We start from the raw sequence: 16,981 nt of genomic DNA, 5'->3' as shown, positions 1-16,981 counted from the left end.
CCTGCACAGACCCCTTCTCGTATCCTCTAAAGCCCACCCCTACGTTTTGGCCTCAGTGGTCATCTATACCTGGCTGACTCCCAGATCCGCACACACACACCCTGATGGCCCCCAGAGATGTGCTGTCAGGGATCTCCCACTGTGAAGCCGCCACAGCACTCAGCACCCGGGAGCTGAGGCTGTCACAGCCGAGAGACGGGCCCACGGGGAGTCTCTCCTCCCGGAAACCCAGGGGATCCCCCCCCCCCCCCCCCACCAACCTCTTCCTCACAGAGTGGAGCCAACCCTGCCTGTGCCTCGTAGCTCAAGTCTGTCCTCCCGCCTTCACTTCCAACACCTAGTGCCGGCCTGCAGTGCCTCTTCCTGGACAACAGCAGCCCCCTTGCCGGGCTGCCCACTGCCACTTTGTTCCACGACACTCTGTCCTCACCCAGAGCCAGTGCTGAATTTTCTGAAGCCAAGAGCGGGCCGGCATGCCAGTCCCGGGAGGGCTCAGCACATAGCTCTTGTCCACGCTGAGTTTCCCGTCTGAGCCCGGCTACTGGGAGGGAGACCTCGCCGCTGGGACCCCACTGCAGGGAGGGAGACCCCATCGCTGGGACCCCACTGCTGCTGGGAGAGAGACACGGCCCCAGGGGAGGCAGAAACTCCCTTCCAACCTTCATCAAAACAACAGCCTGCGGGGGCTCTGTCACTACGGCTCCAGGCAGCCCCCGCCGCGGGGTGGGCTTCAAAGAGTGGCTGGCTGAACCCTTGTGGGCGTGGTGCACCCGCGCTTGTTCTTGGCGGGGCCTTGACCGTCACGCCAGCGTCCGGGCGTCTCACGGGCTCCTGGCGACATCGGCCTTTTCCTGTCCTCAGGAACTTCCTCTGTGTTTGGTCTGAACCATCTAGGCCTGTTATTGTTAACGCGTCGGTTTTGGACTTGAGAGAAGCAGGACTATTTTCTTTTTGAACAACATCTATTTTTACACGACGCCCGTCCACCTCTCTGGGGTGGAGCCCTGCACGCCTGCAGACAAGGCTTGTTCTCACAGCCCGACCTTCCGCCACCCTCCACGACACCCCGGGCTCCAGGCCCGGCGGGTCTCTAGCCTCCGCAGTTCGGAACACTGCCCGCTCGCCTCGGCCGGGACGAGGGCTCTCCTTCCGGGCCGTGCCCCTGTGGAGCCTCCCCCGTGAGGCCCTCCTGGCTCGTCCGGGGGCGGCCGGCACTGGTGTGCGAGCCTCTGCTCTGCTGCGTGACGACCGCTCACAGCGTGTCCCTGCCCTTGGCGACCTACGCGTGCCGTGGATCAATCTCCCGGCTCCGTCCGCCACCCCTGCCGTGTGCGCAGAGGCCCGCCAGCTCTGTCCTGCCGCAAAGCGCCAGGGCACCCACCTGCGCTCTGGGGACCCGTCTCCCCCCCTCGCCCTCACAGAGCCGTGGCCAGGGCAACACAAAGCCCCGGCCCAGGGGAGTTCCCACTCAGGGTTAGCCCACCTGGAGGGCAGTGGGAGTGCCTGACAGTAAGAGAAGGCGGGGGCCCGGTGGGAGGGGGGCCCAGAGGCTGCTTATGCGGACACGAAGGAGCACTCCCACAGGGGGGTCTGCTCTTGAGCCCCCCGGTGCCCGGGGAGCATGGCATTCGCAACCTACGTCGGCACGTTCCTGCCGCCAGGCCACGCTGATGAGTAAGATCCAGGCTCTGCGACCCTTCTGAGGAGCTGCCTGGCCTCTCCGCCCGCTGCCGTTTCAGCTGGGGGACGCCCAGGAGGCACGGGGACAGGCTGACGGCCTGGGGCAAGCTGGCGCCACGGCTGCCGGTGTGGACGAAGGGGCTGACCGGGCCCCGGGCCCCAGAGCCCAGCCGCGACGCGGGTGCCACTCTTGTCCCATCCCCCGGGGTGGTGCCCTCGGGACTCCCGCCACTTCAGAAGGCTCCCCCGTGTCCCCCGTGATGGCCCCGCAGGACCGGCCCCGCAGCACGCGTTCGCCGTTGTCCCTCGGAGCGGCTCCGGCAGTGAGACTGTGTCATTTATGTCGGGATCGTAAGTGTGGGGCATGCACCCCTCTTCCCCCGAACTGGTCTCTGAGATTATCTCCAAATTTCTGTCCACTCAGGACGAGGCTGGTACACGGAGGATGCGTCAGTAAACGCCGTCACACCCAGATGAGGAAGGGCTGAGAGGTGAGGGGACTCTTCTGGGCCCGACGCCTCAGGCTGACCCCCTGAGAAGGGGAACTTAACGGTCCCCTGCTGGGCTGAGTCCAGGTGGCGGTGGGCCCTGGGGCCGGGCAAGGCCTGCGCTTTGCTGCTAAGGAGCAGGAGACCCCTGGCAAGTAGCTGCGTCTGGGGCAGGGGGGACCGGACACCCACCTCTTGGCCAGCAGCTTGTTCATTTCTTCCATGAGGCCTCCTCCTCCACCCCCACTGCTCGCTCGGTTGGCGTCAGACTTAGAGGTCCCGCTGGGGCTGGAGCCTCCGGACGCATCTTCTGGCTGAAGGGTCAGGAGACCACATTTTAGTCCGGCGTCTGGGGCGGGACGTCACCGGGGGGCGGGGGGTGCATGCAAGGGTGGACGGGATCCCTACGACGGAGGCGCTGCAAGAGGCCCTCGGCCCTCGGGTCCCGTCCCCCCAGCCCCGCCGGAGACTCAAGCAGAGTCCAGCGAGGCACCAGGACTGGCCGGTCGCAGTCGACAGACACTCCCCAGGTCTGCTGGCCCCGTCAGCACCCTTGCCAAGGCCGGTGTGACACGACGGGGAGGAGGGGCACGTCTCGGGAAGGAAGCCAAACTCTGTCTCGCGGGTGTTCTCAGAGCCACAGCCGCCCTCAGCTGCCCTGGGGCCGCTCCCCCTCCCGGGCCACCCCAGACGTGCTGGGACGGGCGGTGGGTGTGGTGCGGCTGGCCTCCAGGGTCGCGGGGGAAGCAGGATGGATTCAGATCCAGGAGACCCGGGGCTGAGTGCGAACCCTGCAGCCGACGGGCCGGATGGTGGGCGAACCGCTTCCCTGCCGATGCCTCAGTTCTCGTCTGCGAGGCCTCCCGCCCCACTCGTGACGGTCAGCGTGAGGGCCAGCAGCAACCGCCAGCACCTTGTGGCTGGTGTGGCGCCGCGTGGCAGGGGTGGCGTCCAGGCTGGGGGCCTTTCCCAGCGTCTGGTAGAGGAGGGCGGTTCGAAAGGGCCCCGGGCCGGCCCGCCCACACCCAGGGACGCTTACCCGCTGGACTCTCCTCAGCTTGGCCCCAGCCAAGGCAGCGGCCAGTCCTGACACGGAGCTCTCGTCGTGGCCGGCGCCCTGCGCTCCTCCGGCTGGCAGTGGGGGTGGGGGAGGCGGAGTGGCCCCTGCGGGTGGAGGCGGGACAGGGGGCGGAGGCGGGGGTGGGGGCCCACTACAGGAGAGGGGGGCGCTGGCTGCAGACGAGGGGTGCCCCGGTGGGAGGATGGGTCCTGAAATACAAGGGTGGGGCTCAGTCAGGCCCCAGTCCCCAGCTGGTGCTCCCCTGGGAGGACGGACAGCAGGCAGCCTGCTCCTCTGAGGGACAAGCTCAAGGTTGCCTCTTCCAGGAAGCCCCCGCAGGACGCACCTAGCCCTGGTCTAGTCACTCCCTCCGCTGGTCTTCCCAGCATTCCTTGAGCTCAGCTAACTTTCTCTAGCTCCTGTCGTGGTCTTCCCGTGACAGATGCGCTCTGGTGCGTATCTCGTTTTCCGTCTCCGTACCTAGCTTTACCCTGGGCACTGGCAGAGGTAGGTCCCTCAGATGCCGTTGTGACCGACCGTGGCCTCGGGGGACCGACAGGTACCCACGGTCGCAGGGCCGACCGGGGCGCGTGTCAGGGAGCAATGCAGAGGGCCGGGCAGTCCTCTGTCCACCATCCAGCGAGCCCTCCCTCCAGGGCCTACTGAGCTCCACCGCGTGCTCGGCACCATGCCGGGCGCTGGGGAGAGCGGCCACAGGCTCTCTGCTCATGGCCTCGCGGGGAAGCGGTGAGCCAGTCCCACAGATGAGCGTGCAGACGCAGCTGTGGCAGGATGGCAACTGCTACTGGGGGAGGCCCGTGGTGCCGTCTCGGCACACGAAGAGGGGTTCAACTTCAGGGCCAGTTCAGAGAAGACATCCTCGGGGACGTGCCCACGGTGCCAGGACAGGGACAGCAGGAGTCAAGTTTGGTGAAGGAGGGAGAAGAGGACGGGGAGTGCTGGAGAGGCACTGGAGAGGTGCAAGGAGCCACCAGGTCTGCGGGAACCGGGCCTGCGCACTGGGGGGCCAGCCTGCTCGGGAGGGACGGGAAGGGGGGACACGTGACGAGGTCAGCTGCGCATCAGCAAAGTGGAGGGTGGACCAGAGCGGGGCGGGGTCCCGGAGGGGGTCGAGGTGACAGGGGTGCTAGAAGCCAGCATTTGCACCGGTGGGGGCTCCCGTCACTGGGGCAGGGGCCGGGGCTCGGTTTTCTCATCAGTAAGCGAGGGGGACACGCGCCTGCTTACTTCACGGGGCGTCTGAGAGAAGTCAGCAGAACGAAGGACATGGAAACACTCTATAAGCTGTGAAGTCCTGGGCTTACTAATCAACACTGTCACTCTTCAGCGAATCTTCTGCTGTCCTGTGCTGAGTTCCACTCAACCGCTGGGATAACACTGCATCTCTGGAGGGCTTCTGACTCCGGGGGCAGGCGGGGCCCTCCTCCGTGTGTCTTTATATCTCACACTAACTTGGCCACCACGTGTACACTGGGATGATCCGGGGTCCTTGGCCGGACGCTGGGCTCCCTGGGGCGGGGGCGGCATTCTGCCTTGTCCGTCCCTGCGTGTCCCTAGCCCTCAGCACAGTGCCGGAGACAAGGCCTGTGGCCGCTGAGTGTCTGCTCAGCCAGTGAGTGGTGGGGGACAAGGGCCGGGCCAGGCTGGGCTACTCCCCTTCCCCCAGCTCTGTTGTCTTTCACCGGACGTGACCGTGACACGTGGAGATCGACGCAACCAGAGGCTCTTCACAGAGGCCCGAGCACCCCGGGAAGGGCGGGGTGTGGCGGGGGGCGGGGAGCGGTTCCCAGAGGGGGTCTCACCTGTGGCTGAGGTTCTTCTCTCTAGAGACTCCTGACGCTGTTGCTGGTGCTGGGTCTGCTCCATCACTTGTCTGAAAGACAACAATGGCAGAGCGGGTCTGACCTCGCGACGCCGAGAACAACGTGGCTCTGTGTGCGGGAGCCCAGGCTGCAGAGCCGGGTTCCGTTGGCATTCCCCGAGAGCCCCGGGCTGGGGGCCCTGGCAGCGAGCTTGCCTCGTCCGCCCTGGCCCTGACGGCCGGGCTTGCTGCCCTCACTTCAGGGAGGTGGGGCACGTGACTGGTTCCAGGTCCCCAAACAGGTGAGTGCCGGCAGGCCCCCTCGAACAGTCCCAGGCACACGTGGACGGGGAGGCCCTCAGGAAGGCTCGGGCGACCGTCCGGCTGAGTGACCGAGCTTTTCCCCAGGCCGGACGTGCCCATCTGGCTTTGGGGGCCCTGGGGCCACAGCAGACCTGACCTCGGGGTCGTTCATTCTCAGGACACCTGACTACATTCCCCGGAACGAGCTTCAGGCATCGCCGGTTGCCAGGAGAAGCGGACGCTAAGGCTGCCTGTCCTCATTCTTTCTACCACAGAGCCAGCCGCAGGCCAGGCTTCCATCAGAGAGCCATTTGGTACGCTCAGTGCACTGCTCTGTGTGCCTCGGCGGGAACTGACCTCCTAGCTCCTGAAGGCAGAGCGACCTCGGGTGCTTGTAAAGGCGGGTCGAGTGAGGACACTGACCCACAAATAGGTCCTCAGAATCCGGGACTGAGGTGCTGGGGCAGACCGGGGACAGCAGCAAGGCTTCAGTCGGCGTGAGCCAGCTCCACTTAGCTCTGCCCATGCAACACGGGGCCGGGGGATGCTCTCACACCTCCTCCGGGCTCAGCGGGGGAGCACGCTGGAGGCACGCGGTGGTCTGGCCGTGGGCGGGGGAGGCGGGGGAGGCGGGGAGGGCGGCCGGCAGGGCGGGAGGGTGCTGGCCTTGCGTCCGCACGGCACCCTCGGTCTGCGGTGAGCTCGTGCCGGTCCGGGGCCGGCCCCGCGCCTGGCCCGTGGCCGCTGCCCAGTAAGCGCTTTGTGAAGGAACGAGTACACGGGGCTCGTCCAGCGGCTGGCGCACAGCACCTCCTCCAGAGGGGACCGTCTAGAGGGACGGGCCCTTCTGGCTCCTGCTCTGGGAGCACGGCTCTGTGACCGAGGGTAAGTCACTCCCCTTTCTTGGGCCTCTTCTCCGCAGAGTAAGCACGAGGGCACGTGTCTCGGGGGCTCCGGTGAGGACGACAACGTGCGAGCCCGACGAGATGGCGGAAAAGACCCCTCTGGTAGGAGAGGCTGGGACAGCTCTGGCCGCGTCAGCATCAGCGTCTCTACCAAACTGCGGCAGCATCACCCGGAAGAAACTCCAACCTGCCCAGCAGGATCCATAGGCTCAGAAGCCCTTGGCAAAAGGGAGGCTTTTGGAAGTACTTAGAAATCAGGTGTGGGCTTCAGACCCTGTTTGTGAGCGAACAGAAGGCTCCTGTGCTTGGAATCCCCACCGCACGACTGGCCCCACGTAAGTCACCTCTCCCCTGGCCTCCCTTCGTGTGAGGTGACCAGCAGGAGCAGGGTCCCCTGCCCTGTGGCCTGGGTTGACTCCTCCAGTTCACAGAGGGGCCTGCAGGGGATGCTCCGGCCCACGGACAGCGGACTGCAGGCGGCCTCGCGAAGGAACTCTGGACCCGGCTGGTGGGTCAGGGGAACGCAGGGTGGTGTTTAACCAGTTCTCAGGGATCTGTTAGGACTCATCTGCCCCGAACAGTCATCCCTGGGCCTGGTGGGGCTCACGCACGCCCCTCTCGGGGTGGAGGCGGCCAGGGCACCCGGCAGAGCTGGGACCACGCTGGCTGTCAGTCCTGGTTCCGCCTCTAACTGCTCATGACTTTGGGCAAGTCCTTTCCACTCTCAGCTTCAGCGGGCTCGTGTGAGAACAGTACCAGCAACAGGAACCCCGGAGGGTCAGCGTGAGGGGTAAACGAGGCAAAGCCTGTAAAAGCCTTTCATATACTGCAACATGCTCTATCCTGAGAGGCCAGGAGACAGGCCCAGGGAACTGACAGACGAATGGGAACTGATAAAAGGAGTCTCCCCCGCCTGTAGGCAGTCTAGAAGCACACTGCCACCTTTACCTCATTTCATGGAGGTGAGCAGAGCAAGGATTATCGCTGTTCTCTTCCAGTGGGAGACTGAGGTCTAGAGCAGGAACTTGCCCAGGGTTACAAAGTACACCGTTGGGGCCAGAAGGCACCCAGAGGTTACGGAGTTGTGGCCCTCGCTCCCTAGAGTGGGTGGCAGGCTAGAGGAAGACAGGCCCCGGAGACCCTCACAGCTAGCTGAGCTGGGGGGGGACGTGGCCTCCCCGACTCCCGGCCCAGGGTTCCATGTGAGTCTGGCTGCAGGCCGCCCCCCCCACCCCCCAAGAACCTCGGCACAGCCTGGCTCCAAGCCTACAGAGGGGCAGAGCCCCTGGCCCCCCCTTCCCTGGCGACGTGACCTGGGGAGGCTGCTCCCTCCTTGGCCACCGTGGTCTCTTCTATAACTTCAGGACAACGGCACTGGCCCTTCCTCCCTGTCTGAGCACTTTAGAAGCTCCTTGGAGGGGTTGGGGGTCACCTTACGGCCCATACTCCACGGGCTGGCAAACGGCAACAACACAGCCCTGGCCAAGCTGTCGAAAAGCTGTGATCCCCAAGGGCGCTCATGGCCTTTGTCCACCTTAATCTCAGGTGGGAGGGGAGTGGGCAGGGGGTTAAGATCCTCCCGAGAGGCTGTGGCACCCGCCCGAGGCCACAGGAGGGTCGCGTCCGCCCGTCTCCAGCAGGGTGGCCTCGGCCGCGTTACTGCACCCTCCCCAACATCACAGCTATCCCTACACATGCGGGAGGGCTGAGTTCAGTCCCAGGAACGCACCTAGGATGCCGCAGACCGGCCGTCCCCATGAGGCCACACGTTCCCTTCCTCGCTCTGGCCAAACAGCCACAAACGTGCTCCCTCTTCCCTCTGGTCAAGCCTGTCCACCTCCCCCCGCCCCGCCCCCCGCCCCAGTGTGTGTCTCTGGGGTCCTGGCCCTGCTGGGCAGGGGGTTACCTTCTCTGGATGTCCATCTCGTCAGGAGAGGGGCCATTCTGCACCTGACGCTGGGTGGAGGGGCCTGCGGGGCAGAGAAGCACAGTGGTTAGTGGGTAGAAAGGCCCCGGCAGACCAACCCACAACGCTCCCCGTCTCTGCTCCCCCTGGCCTGCAGGAGACCCCCTGACCTCTCAACAGGTACACCACCATCCCTATCCTGTCCCCCTCAATCGCCTCTCTGCCCGTCTCGGCGCTCTTCTCTCGGAGCCAGAGAACGGGACCGTGTTGCTCACACGGCCGAGACGGCCCTTCAGCTGCAGAGACCCCCTCCTTCCCTCTCAAGCTGTGTTTGCCGCGACCTCACGCCCCACCGTGGCTCCGGGCTCTGCACGTCCTACAAAGCTGTTCCAACCCAAATCGCCAGTGTGCTCGGCATCGCCAAAACCCAAAGGAGGCATTCCGTCCCACCCCCTTCTCTCTGGCCCGCCCTTTGGGCACAGGAATGGCCCTGGCGGTGGGTTAAGCGTCAGAGCCAGGGATTTCGCACCTGGTCTGGAGGCGCCACAGCCCGCGCCCCTCACCGCGGCGCGGGGCCCTCCTGCCTGCATCTAGGAGCCTGCGGCTGTGGGTGGGAAGGAGACAGCGAGGCCCAGATGGCAGAGGCTGTCACCGAGCGACCGAGAAGCCTTCCGGGCCACACCCTCGCCCTGGACCCTGAAGGCAGGGCCCAGGGCAGTCCAGGTCGGCTGCCTGTGCCTTATGTTCGGGTGCGGGCTGGTGCTGGTACCACATTTACAAGAAAAGGCAGGCTTCTGCCCCAACCTGAGAAAGAGCTGATTGTTCCTGGTCTTTGCCAGCTCAGGTGTCACTGGGGAGCTGCACAGAGTCAGTGACAGGGCAGAGAATCTGGGCAAGTGGGTCTCATACTTCACTGATGGCACAGGGGTTTGTCTCCTCCCGGGGATAAAGTGGCAGCGACGTTCAGTCCACAGCAAACTCCATGACATACAGAAGGTTCTCCCACAGGCGCTTCAAGCCGCTGAGGGATTAGCAGGTCGTCCCCCGGATCAGGGGCACAGCGGGACAGAGAGCAACAGAATCTCAAAGCTGAAACAGATCGTCCGATTCCAGGGCAGCCTCCTGCCTGGCCCAGGAGTGTCCTGTGTGCTTCCCAGGCAGGTAGTCCGGCGTGATCCCAGCCACGGGAGCCCCTACCTCCCACGAGACCACGTGCTCTCTTACACCGAGGTCTCAAGCCTGCCCGCCGCCCTCGGAGGCCCTGTCTCCGCCATCAGGTGGGACACAGCATGGGTGGAGTCTTTCCACGCCCAGAGTGAGCCTCCACGTCTGGCTGTTTCTGGACCTTGCCGTCCTGGGCCCTGGGATCCGTTCTAGTCAAGTTTCCGGTGAGCCTTGCCTGGCTGGTATCCTGGCTCCGGTGCGAATGTTTCAGCCGGGGAAGGAGGAGGACCCGGGTGGTGGGCGGTGGGCCTGCTGCTTGGTAGGAGGAAATGGCCTTGTGGGGCTCCAGGGAAAATGCCTCCCTGGGTGGACCCGGCCGGCCCCGCCCCCGCTCATTGGTGCCTTTGGCTGCCGTCAGACGGCAGGAGAGACGGTGCCTGCATGCTTTTACAGACGCGACCTTTGCAAGGATCTGGTGTGGCGGCCTGGCACCCGATGGGCGCGAAACCAACGCTAGTTTTCTTTCCCTGTCTCTAAACGCATCTTTAAAATTAATTAATTAGCGTGTAATTTTGCTCTTTTTTAAAAGTCGGTTTTTCTGGCTATAAACAGCACGTGATGTGTGTTCGGTGCGCGCATCAGAACAATTAAAACAGCCCCCTCCTCGTGCTCAGGACCAGGAACACAGTGCCGCGTGCGCGGTGCAGGCACTTTCCCGATTCAGTGAGAACTCCTCCCCACTCTCGCGGCCCTGGCAGGCAGCCCCCTTGAGGACCCGTGACAGGCAAGGGCGTGGCCCGGCAAGGGGAAGTGACCTGCTCAGGGTCTCACAGACAGCAGGTGGCGGAGCCAGACTCAGACGGCCTGCGAAAGGCCACTGTCTTTCTTCTGTTCAGTCACTCGTGGGGTCAGATGGAGACCCGCTTAAGAGCAGAGAACGAGGGTGGCAGGTGGCATGCCACCAGCAGAGCTGTAGGGAAGGGGCTGCGTTCCCCCAGACTGGACAGGTGTCCCCCGACCCCGACCTAGAGGCTCCGTGCCTCTACCCACTCGTCCCAGCTGAGGCACGAGGGATCCAAGACACCTCAGCTCCTGGTTCTGGGAATCAGGCCTGAGCTGCTCAGCCGCTGGCTGGACTTCTGGAAAACTGGCCCCTGCCTCGCTCCAGGGCCCGGCCTCTGCTGCTGAGCCCATGTCTGACTCTGGAGTTGCCCTTCTTCCAGGGCTGAGCCCCTGTCCTGGAGACCCTGTCTGTCACCTGGTCTGAAGACTGGAGAGCCAGGCCCCACCCTGGCGCTGAGGTCGCGGGATGCCCTGGGCTCTGCGAGTCGCTCAGGGGTCTCTTCATCTGGTGGCCTGGTCCGGCCTCAGTCACTAGGAACATTTGTCAGGACCCCAGGAGGCAGCCGACAGCCTGCACAGTGGTCCGTGGTGGTCCTGTGCTGGGGTCCCTCATTCTGCCTGCTGGGCTGGACTTCCTCCTAATGCCCTCAGCCAGCCTGTCCCTCCGGAGGGTGCAGGACATCCGTCAGGAGCCTGGCTGCTCCCAGGGGACCCTGGTCCCGGCACTGCAGACAGCTTTCAAAACAGCTGGAATTTTAGTCACGACAGAGCAGGAAGAGACAATGCTTGGCATAAGATGATGCATAAGACCTTCCACTCTTCCCAAACTAAGAAAACGTTAGTCTCTTTCGAGCTATGAGGATCCTTAACACCAGGAAGCACGGTCCCTTCGTCTCAGAGGTGGGGGCCGGGGGCCGGGGCCCGGGGAAGGGCCCACCAGCGTCACACGGGGTATCTGCAGCAGATGTGAGGCTCTCGCTGTCTCCGTACTCCTGGCCTATCCCACCCGCTGGCCCCAGCGGCCCCAGCGGCGGAGGCAGGGAGGAGGGACAGGGAGGAACTCCTTCCGAACTGTCTAAGGCTCCTTGGGAAACCTCCTGGCACAGTGCACGTGCTTCTCCGGGGGAAGCCTCAGGGTGGGAGCCCTGGGGGGCTGTTCATCACCCCCATGTGTCCCGCTGTTCTTTCCAACAAGTCCCCGTGCGGGGGGACTGGAAGCCGAGACGGAGGCGTGCAGAGTCCCCCACACCACGGAGTCACCTCAGGCCAGCCGCACCTCTGCCTTCAGGGTCCAGCTGAGCGGGCAGGTGGAGGCCCGGCCTCCTCCTCCCCCTCCTCCGGCCGCCCGCTTGGAGTCGTTTACAGGGTCTCACTGCGGCGCCGTCGCAGATCCTGAGTCCGCCCGCCTCTCCACCCCCGGGGGCCGCCTCGGCATCTCTCTGCTGGGCCCGATGCCTCGGTCGGCCGGCAGGACCCTCGGCTCCGCTGTCTCCCCGTGCTTCCCGCCCCTCTTCCACGCTGATGTCACAGCCTCTGCGGTCTGTGGAGAACACAAGCCTGACCCTCAGGGGCCCGGCCCCGCAGCCGCTGCTCCTGTCCCCGCCTCCGCAGCGGCCCTTCGGCATCTACTCCCTGAGTCTGACCACGAGCCGTGCTCCCCACCTCTCTGTCCTGTGCGGGGTTCTGTCCGCAAGGCTCAACTCCATGGTCGCCTCTTCCAGGAAGCCTTCCCACATCCTCTCACGCTCCTTGCCGCTCGACCCGCAAGGGCCTCTGTCTCAACTTTCTCACTAACGCTTTGTGAGCAATCTTCTCCTCCCTGTGAGGTCTTGAGTTTCTCGAAGCAGAGACCACGTCCCTTCCTCGTCACTGTGTGTGCAGCGCCGGCTCACGCCGGGGATATTTGGCTGACTCGAGTCGGGACGGTTAGAGGGAACTCGCGACCGCCAGCCCGGCTGGGAGAAGCACAGGAAGGGACGGGGCTGACCTCGCTGAGATAAAAAGAAAAGCACTGAAGAGGTAAGCCACAGAAACACAAGCGACCCCCCAGTTCGGGCTTGTTCAGAGAGCAGGCCGACCGGGGGACGGTTCCCGGCCAGCACCAGGACCCCACTGCTGGCCGGACGCCTGGGGGCAAGCCTCAGAGACAGACAGCCTGCCCCAGCCTCTCACAGGCCATTCCGTTCGACGTGCCCCTCGGCTCTGCACGCAGCTGCGCGCGGACTCGCGGTCACCTTCTGCGGTCGCGCGGCGCCCCTCCGCACACGTACGGCAGACACTTGTTCGGGGAGATCACGTTCAGCGGCCCCCTCCCCACAGGTACCGACCTGGGCGGGCCGGCGGGTGAGGCGGCCCAGGGTCGGCAGGGAGGAGGCCTGGCCAGAGCTCTGCCCCGCACGCGGGAGCCGGGCCTCGTCGTCTATAAAATGAGAGTCAGCACGAAGCCTAAAGCCTCACGCGGCTGCTGTGCGGAAGAGACGCGATGCACGGAGAAGCCCCCTGTAAACCACAAAGGCCTGCGCAACACGCGCTTTTGTTCGTGTTTAACGCAGACGGTCTGGGCGGCCTCTCCACGGAGTCCAAACGTCTCACCGATCACTGACCTGCCTGCGTCCCGCGCACTCGCACGGCCCTTTACCCCAGTCGGGCTGCTGCTGCCCTCAGGAAGGCGCCTCACGGTCCACTTACAGAGCGCTGCCTTCGCTGCCGCCGCCCGGCTGGGCCCACCGCGGCCCCGCAGAAGGCGTTGCTGGTGTCTCTGGGAGGTGAGGGGGCTCGCCAAGGCCAGGGGGCTCCTCACGATGGCCCCGGGGTCACAGCTCGTTGCGTGTGGGAGGTGGCCTGGGGCGCCCACCAAGTCAACCCTCACCCTCCCTCGCTCGCCTCCGACAGGTTTTGCCAAAGTGAAAACAAAGACCCTACGGGCCTCGCAGACGAGCAGGAGGGAGGAAAACGTGAGGTGGGGTGACACAGGTGCCCGTGCACGACCGGCGTGTGGGCGCCGGGGCCGGCACGAGAGCTCACAGCGGGGGGCAGGCCAGGGCAGGGGGCCTCCCGTCTGAACACCCAGAGAGGGACGGGGACAGAGGGCGCGGCCCACGCCGACACTCGCCTCCAGGCCCCCGCCGGACGGGGACGCTTCCTGGGGAAGGCACTGACTTGCGGCCGTCTGGGAGGCCGCTTTCCAGACGGCTTTAAGTCCCGCCGAACGCCTGCTTCTACAGAACACGGTGCAGACCCGGAGGAGGACTGTTCAGCCCCACGGGTCAGTGAGCGGGGGGAAGACAGGGGAGAAAACAAAACCGGAGCCATGGACTCCAGCCAGGGGCCCACGGGGGAGGGGCGACGCGGAAGCCTGGCCAGAGGGGACAGGGCTGGCCTTCACGCCACAGAGGCTGAGAGATCGAGCGGAGAGTCAATGTGACTGACCCGAGGCACTGAAGTCAGCCGGACCAAAGGGGAAAGTGGGGCCAGGGGGTCTGAGGTCATCTCTGAGGGACGGCGTCTCTCCCCGTGGCTCCGGGGGGACTTGGGGCCGGCCAGTCCCACTCGGGTTTCTCGCCCGTGAGCAGGGTGTTAATGATCACCACACCCTTCCCAGGGCTGTTCCGAGGTGGGATGAGACCATGCCTGGCGCTGGTACTCTCTAAAGGGTTCTATACCTTCTGTCTTCGACGTAAGGATCTGCCAAGGGCTTCCGATGCGAGGTGTGACCATCCTCAGGAAACAGAGCGGGGCAGGGGTGAACAGCTCAGAGAGGGAAACCCGGTGGCATGACCCGGCTCCAGGAGAATGAACCAGATGTGGCCGATGCCCCACTCGCACCCCCCGGCCTCGCTGCTGGGCCCGGGGCCTGCTCGGCTGCAGGGGCACCTCCTTGTGGGGACCCTGCTGGTGCCGAGCTCCCTGTCCACTCCGCCTGTACGTGCCAGGACAGACAGCAAAACGAACCCAGGCCAACAGAGTGGTCTGACTTTCTCTCCAGGGACTTAACCGTTTTGTTCTCTGTATTCCCAGCACATAGTGTCGTTCTTGGCATACGGTCAACACTCAGCAAATATTTGTTGACTAAACGAACGATTACACCCCAGGCAGACTGTGTGAAGATCTCTAGCCAAATGTTGAGACTACAGCAGGCGCCACATTCTTAAAGCTCTCATCTCGTGGCTGGAAACAGCCAGTGGCCAAGCCGGGGACTGTGCCTCATAAGCCCTGAGACACTACAGCAGGAGAGACACTGCGGGTCGCCAACGGAGGCGGCACTGGGAAAATACCACAGATGGGATGAGGGAAGAGGGGACCCGAGTTTACTGAGCAGCTACTACGTGCTGTGCACAGGCTCTGTGTAGGGTTCTCACCGCCGCTCTTCCTCCTCGTGGGCTGGAGTCCTGAGGGCCCAGTTCCCAAGGGTCCCTCGTGGGACCAGACAGGCGGTCTTTCACGTGCTGGCCTAGAGGCCTCTGTGCAGTAGACGGTGCTCATGCCTGCTCCAGGCCCCACCCCGGGGAAGATGGCCCAGTCCTCCCGCTACCCCTCATTCCCACTTTCTAGTCTTTCCCCACGCCTGGCTGGCCTCTCCTGGACTGCTCCAGGGTCCCCAAATCCCCTTCAGGGTGAACCTGGAGCCAGGACACCCCAGTTCTTGTTGGGGTTCTGCTCTAAGTGGCCAGGTATCCTGGGGAGTCCCTCCCATCCCTGGGCCTCAGTTTCCCATAAAGTGAGAAGGATGGAACCAAGGATCACACAGTTCTAAATCTCTACAATTTAAAAGGACAAAGAAGGAGGGGCCCCGGGTGGCTCAGTTGGTTGAACGTCTGACTTCGTTCGGCTCAGGTCACGATCTCACGGTTCATGAGATCGAGCCCCGCGTCAGGCTCTGTGCTGACAGCTCGGAGCCCGGAGCCTGCTTCGGATTCTGTGTCCCCCCTCTCTCTCTGCCCCTCCCCCGCTCACGCTCTCTCTCACAAATAAAGATTAAAAAAAATAATAAAAGGACAAAGAAGGAAATACCCCAATATGGGGAGGAGACTGTGGGATCGTTTCCCTCTTTGTGAACTTCCAAATGAGGTATGAGTAGATGCACCACCATATAATAAAGAAGCACAGGGCTAAGAGTCCCCAGGGAGGGCACAAGTGCTCCTGTGTGACTCCATCCCCATAAGTCTGGTGCTGCAAGGCAGACGGGGGCCCTACAGCTCCTGGCCCGGGTGCCCACGTTAAATTATACAGCCTGAGGTGGGCAGATAAGCCGAGGCATTGCCGACACCTCCTCCTGAGAGAGGCTGTCCTTCTGCCCGTCCATTAACATTCATGAGGCTCTGGGACGCCAGCCTCCCCTCTCCTCTGGGACAGAAGGGACAGGCTAGGTTTCGAGTTAGCCTCTATAGGAAAGGCATCCCCTGGGCCTCCTGAAAAAGAGGGAACCTGAGATCCCAGGACAAAGGATCTAGCACCTGCTCAGTGATGCTTGATGGAATTTCTGGCCGGCGAAGGACAGCTACCTAATCTGGGCTGGGCAGAGTCCCAAGCCCCTCTGAGGCCCCCTCCGCCCCTCTGCCACGTCTCTGGCTGCCTCCTTCTCCCTCTGGAGGGTCCCTGCATTCTGGATTGACTCAGGGCGGCACTTTGCAACGGGGGCAGGCCTCCCAGACCAATTCCTTAGCAATCCTCCCCCTCTCGTTTCCAGGCCTCTGCTGCCGAGCAAGCTAGTGTCCGTGTGGGAACGGAGTCTGTGATCCGGGCCTGAGTCCTCAGAGGCGCCTCGCCAAGGCCACACAGGAATTGGTGGCAGAGCTGGGACCAGCGCCCGGGACAAAGGTCTCCTAGCCCAGGGTTCTGGCCGGACAAGCAGCTGTCTCCGCACCTTCGCGCTTAGGAAACCAGGGTGGCGGTGCTGAGCCCCCCTCCTGTGCTCGGCTCAGCAGTAGACGGATCCTGACCGCCACTGCCGTCTCCTGCTTTGACGAGAGACGGTTCAGTCGCTTGCCTGAAGTTAGCCCGCGTGAATCTTCCAGCGCCTTTCCTTCCGAGGCCTTACCAATGAATCGGGGCTCACAGCGGGCTGATGCGTGAGCCCACCTGTGTTGTTTCACTCAGAGCACCAGGGCCAGCTGTCACCCGCTGGACTCCTGTAACAGACCCTCATTCCTGAGCCCTCCCGTTGCGGTTCAACCGTCACCCCACGGTGACCAACGTCTAGAGCCGTGGCAGAGAGGCCAGCGTCCAAACGGCCCGTAGCCCTGGAAGGTCGGCCCGTGTAGACGCGGGGACCGCGTTTCGGAAAGGCCGCACGGTGAGGAGCACCCGCCTGGAGCCTGCAGAGGACGGGCCTTTGCCCTGTGCCGGCCTGGGTGCCGGCGAGCAGCCCCACCTCCCTGTCCCTGTCCTGGCGCATGGGGCTCCTGAGGCCCGGGGGAAGGGAGCACTTGCTCGCGGGGGGAAGCGGGGCTGGGATCCAGGCTCCCAGGGTCCAGGCCGGGACACTGGCAGCCAGCCTGCCTCGTCCGCTCGGGCTGCGCTCCCCAGGCCACTCACTTTCCAGGTGAAGTAGCCGTTTCCTAACAAGCTCGCTTCAGGACAAAGAACCAACCTCGAGAAGAATCTCAAACGGAACGAAGTACAATGAAAATACATCACGCCTTTACAGTGTGACTCACAAAGCGCCTTTACGGGATTCTGGTCATCGATCTGCTCAGCTATCCAGGGCGGGGCCTATCAGACCTCTCACAGGTGGGGAAACTGAGGCTCAGAAAGGGTGAGCAACCACCCGAGGCCACACGCGCCTCCAGCGACCGGCGCTGCTGGGACGGC

At 64.0% G+C, this 16,981-nt stretch overlaps 1 protein-coding gene across 1 annotated transcript in view; it reads right to left on the bottom strand.

The window, feature by feature from the left end:
- The window catches only part of EVL (Enah/Vasp-like), a 149,368-nt gene that overhangs the window by 11,772 nt on the left and 120,615 nt on the right, over positions 1-16,981 (bottom strand). Inside the window, 4 exon segments of the mRNA XM_042990515.1 lie at positions 2,361-2,482; positions 3,208-3,437; positions 5,052-5,122; positions 8,165-8,228. Coding sequence (XP_042846449.1) covers positions 2,361-2,482; positions 3,208-3,437; positions 5,052-5,122; positions 8,165-8,228 — 487 coding nt within the window.

The sequence above is a fragment of the Panthera tigris genome, chromosome B3, assembly GCF_018350195.1.
Source record: "Panthera tigris isolate Pti1 chromosome B3, P.tigris_Pti1_mat1.1, whole genome shotgun sequence".
Lineage (NCBI taxonomy): Eukaryota > Metazoa > Chordata > Mammalia > Carnivora > Felidae > Panthera > Panthera tigris.
This window is presented reverse-complemented; position numbering and strand designations above follow the sequence as displayed.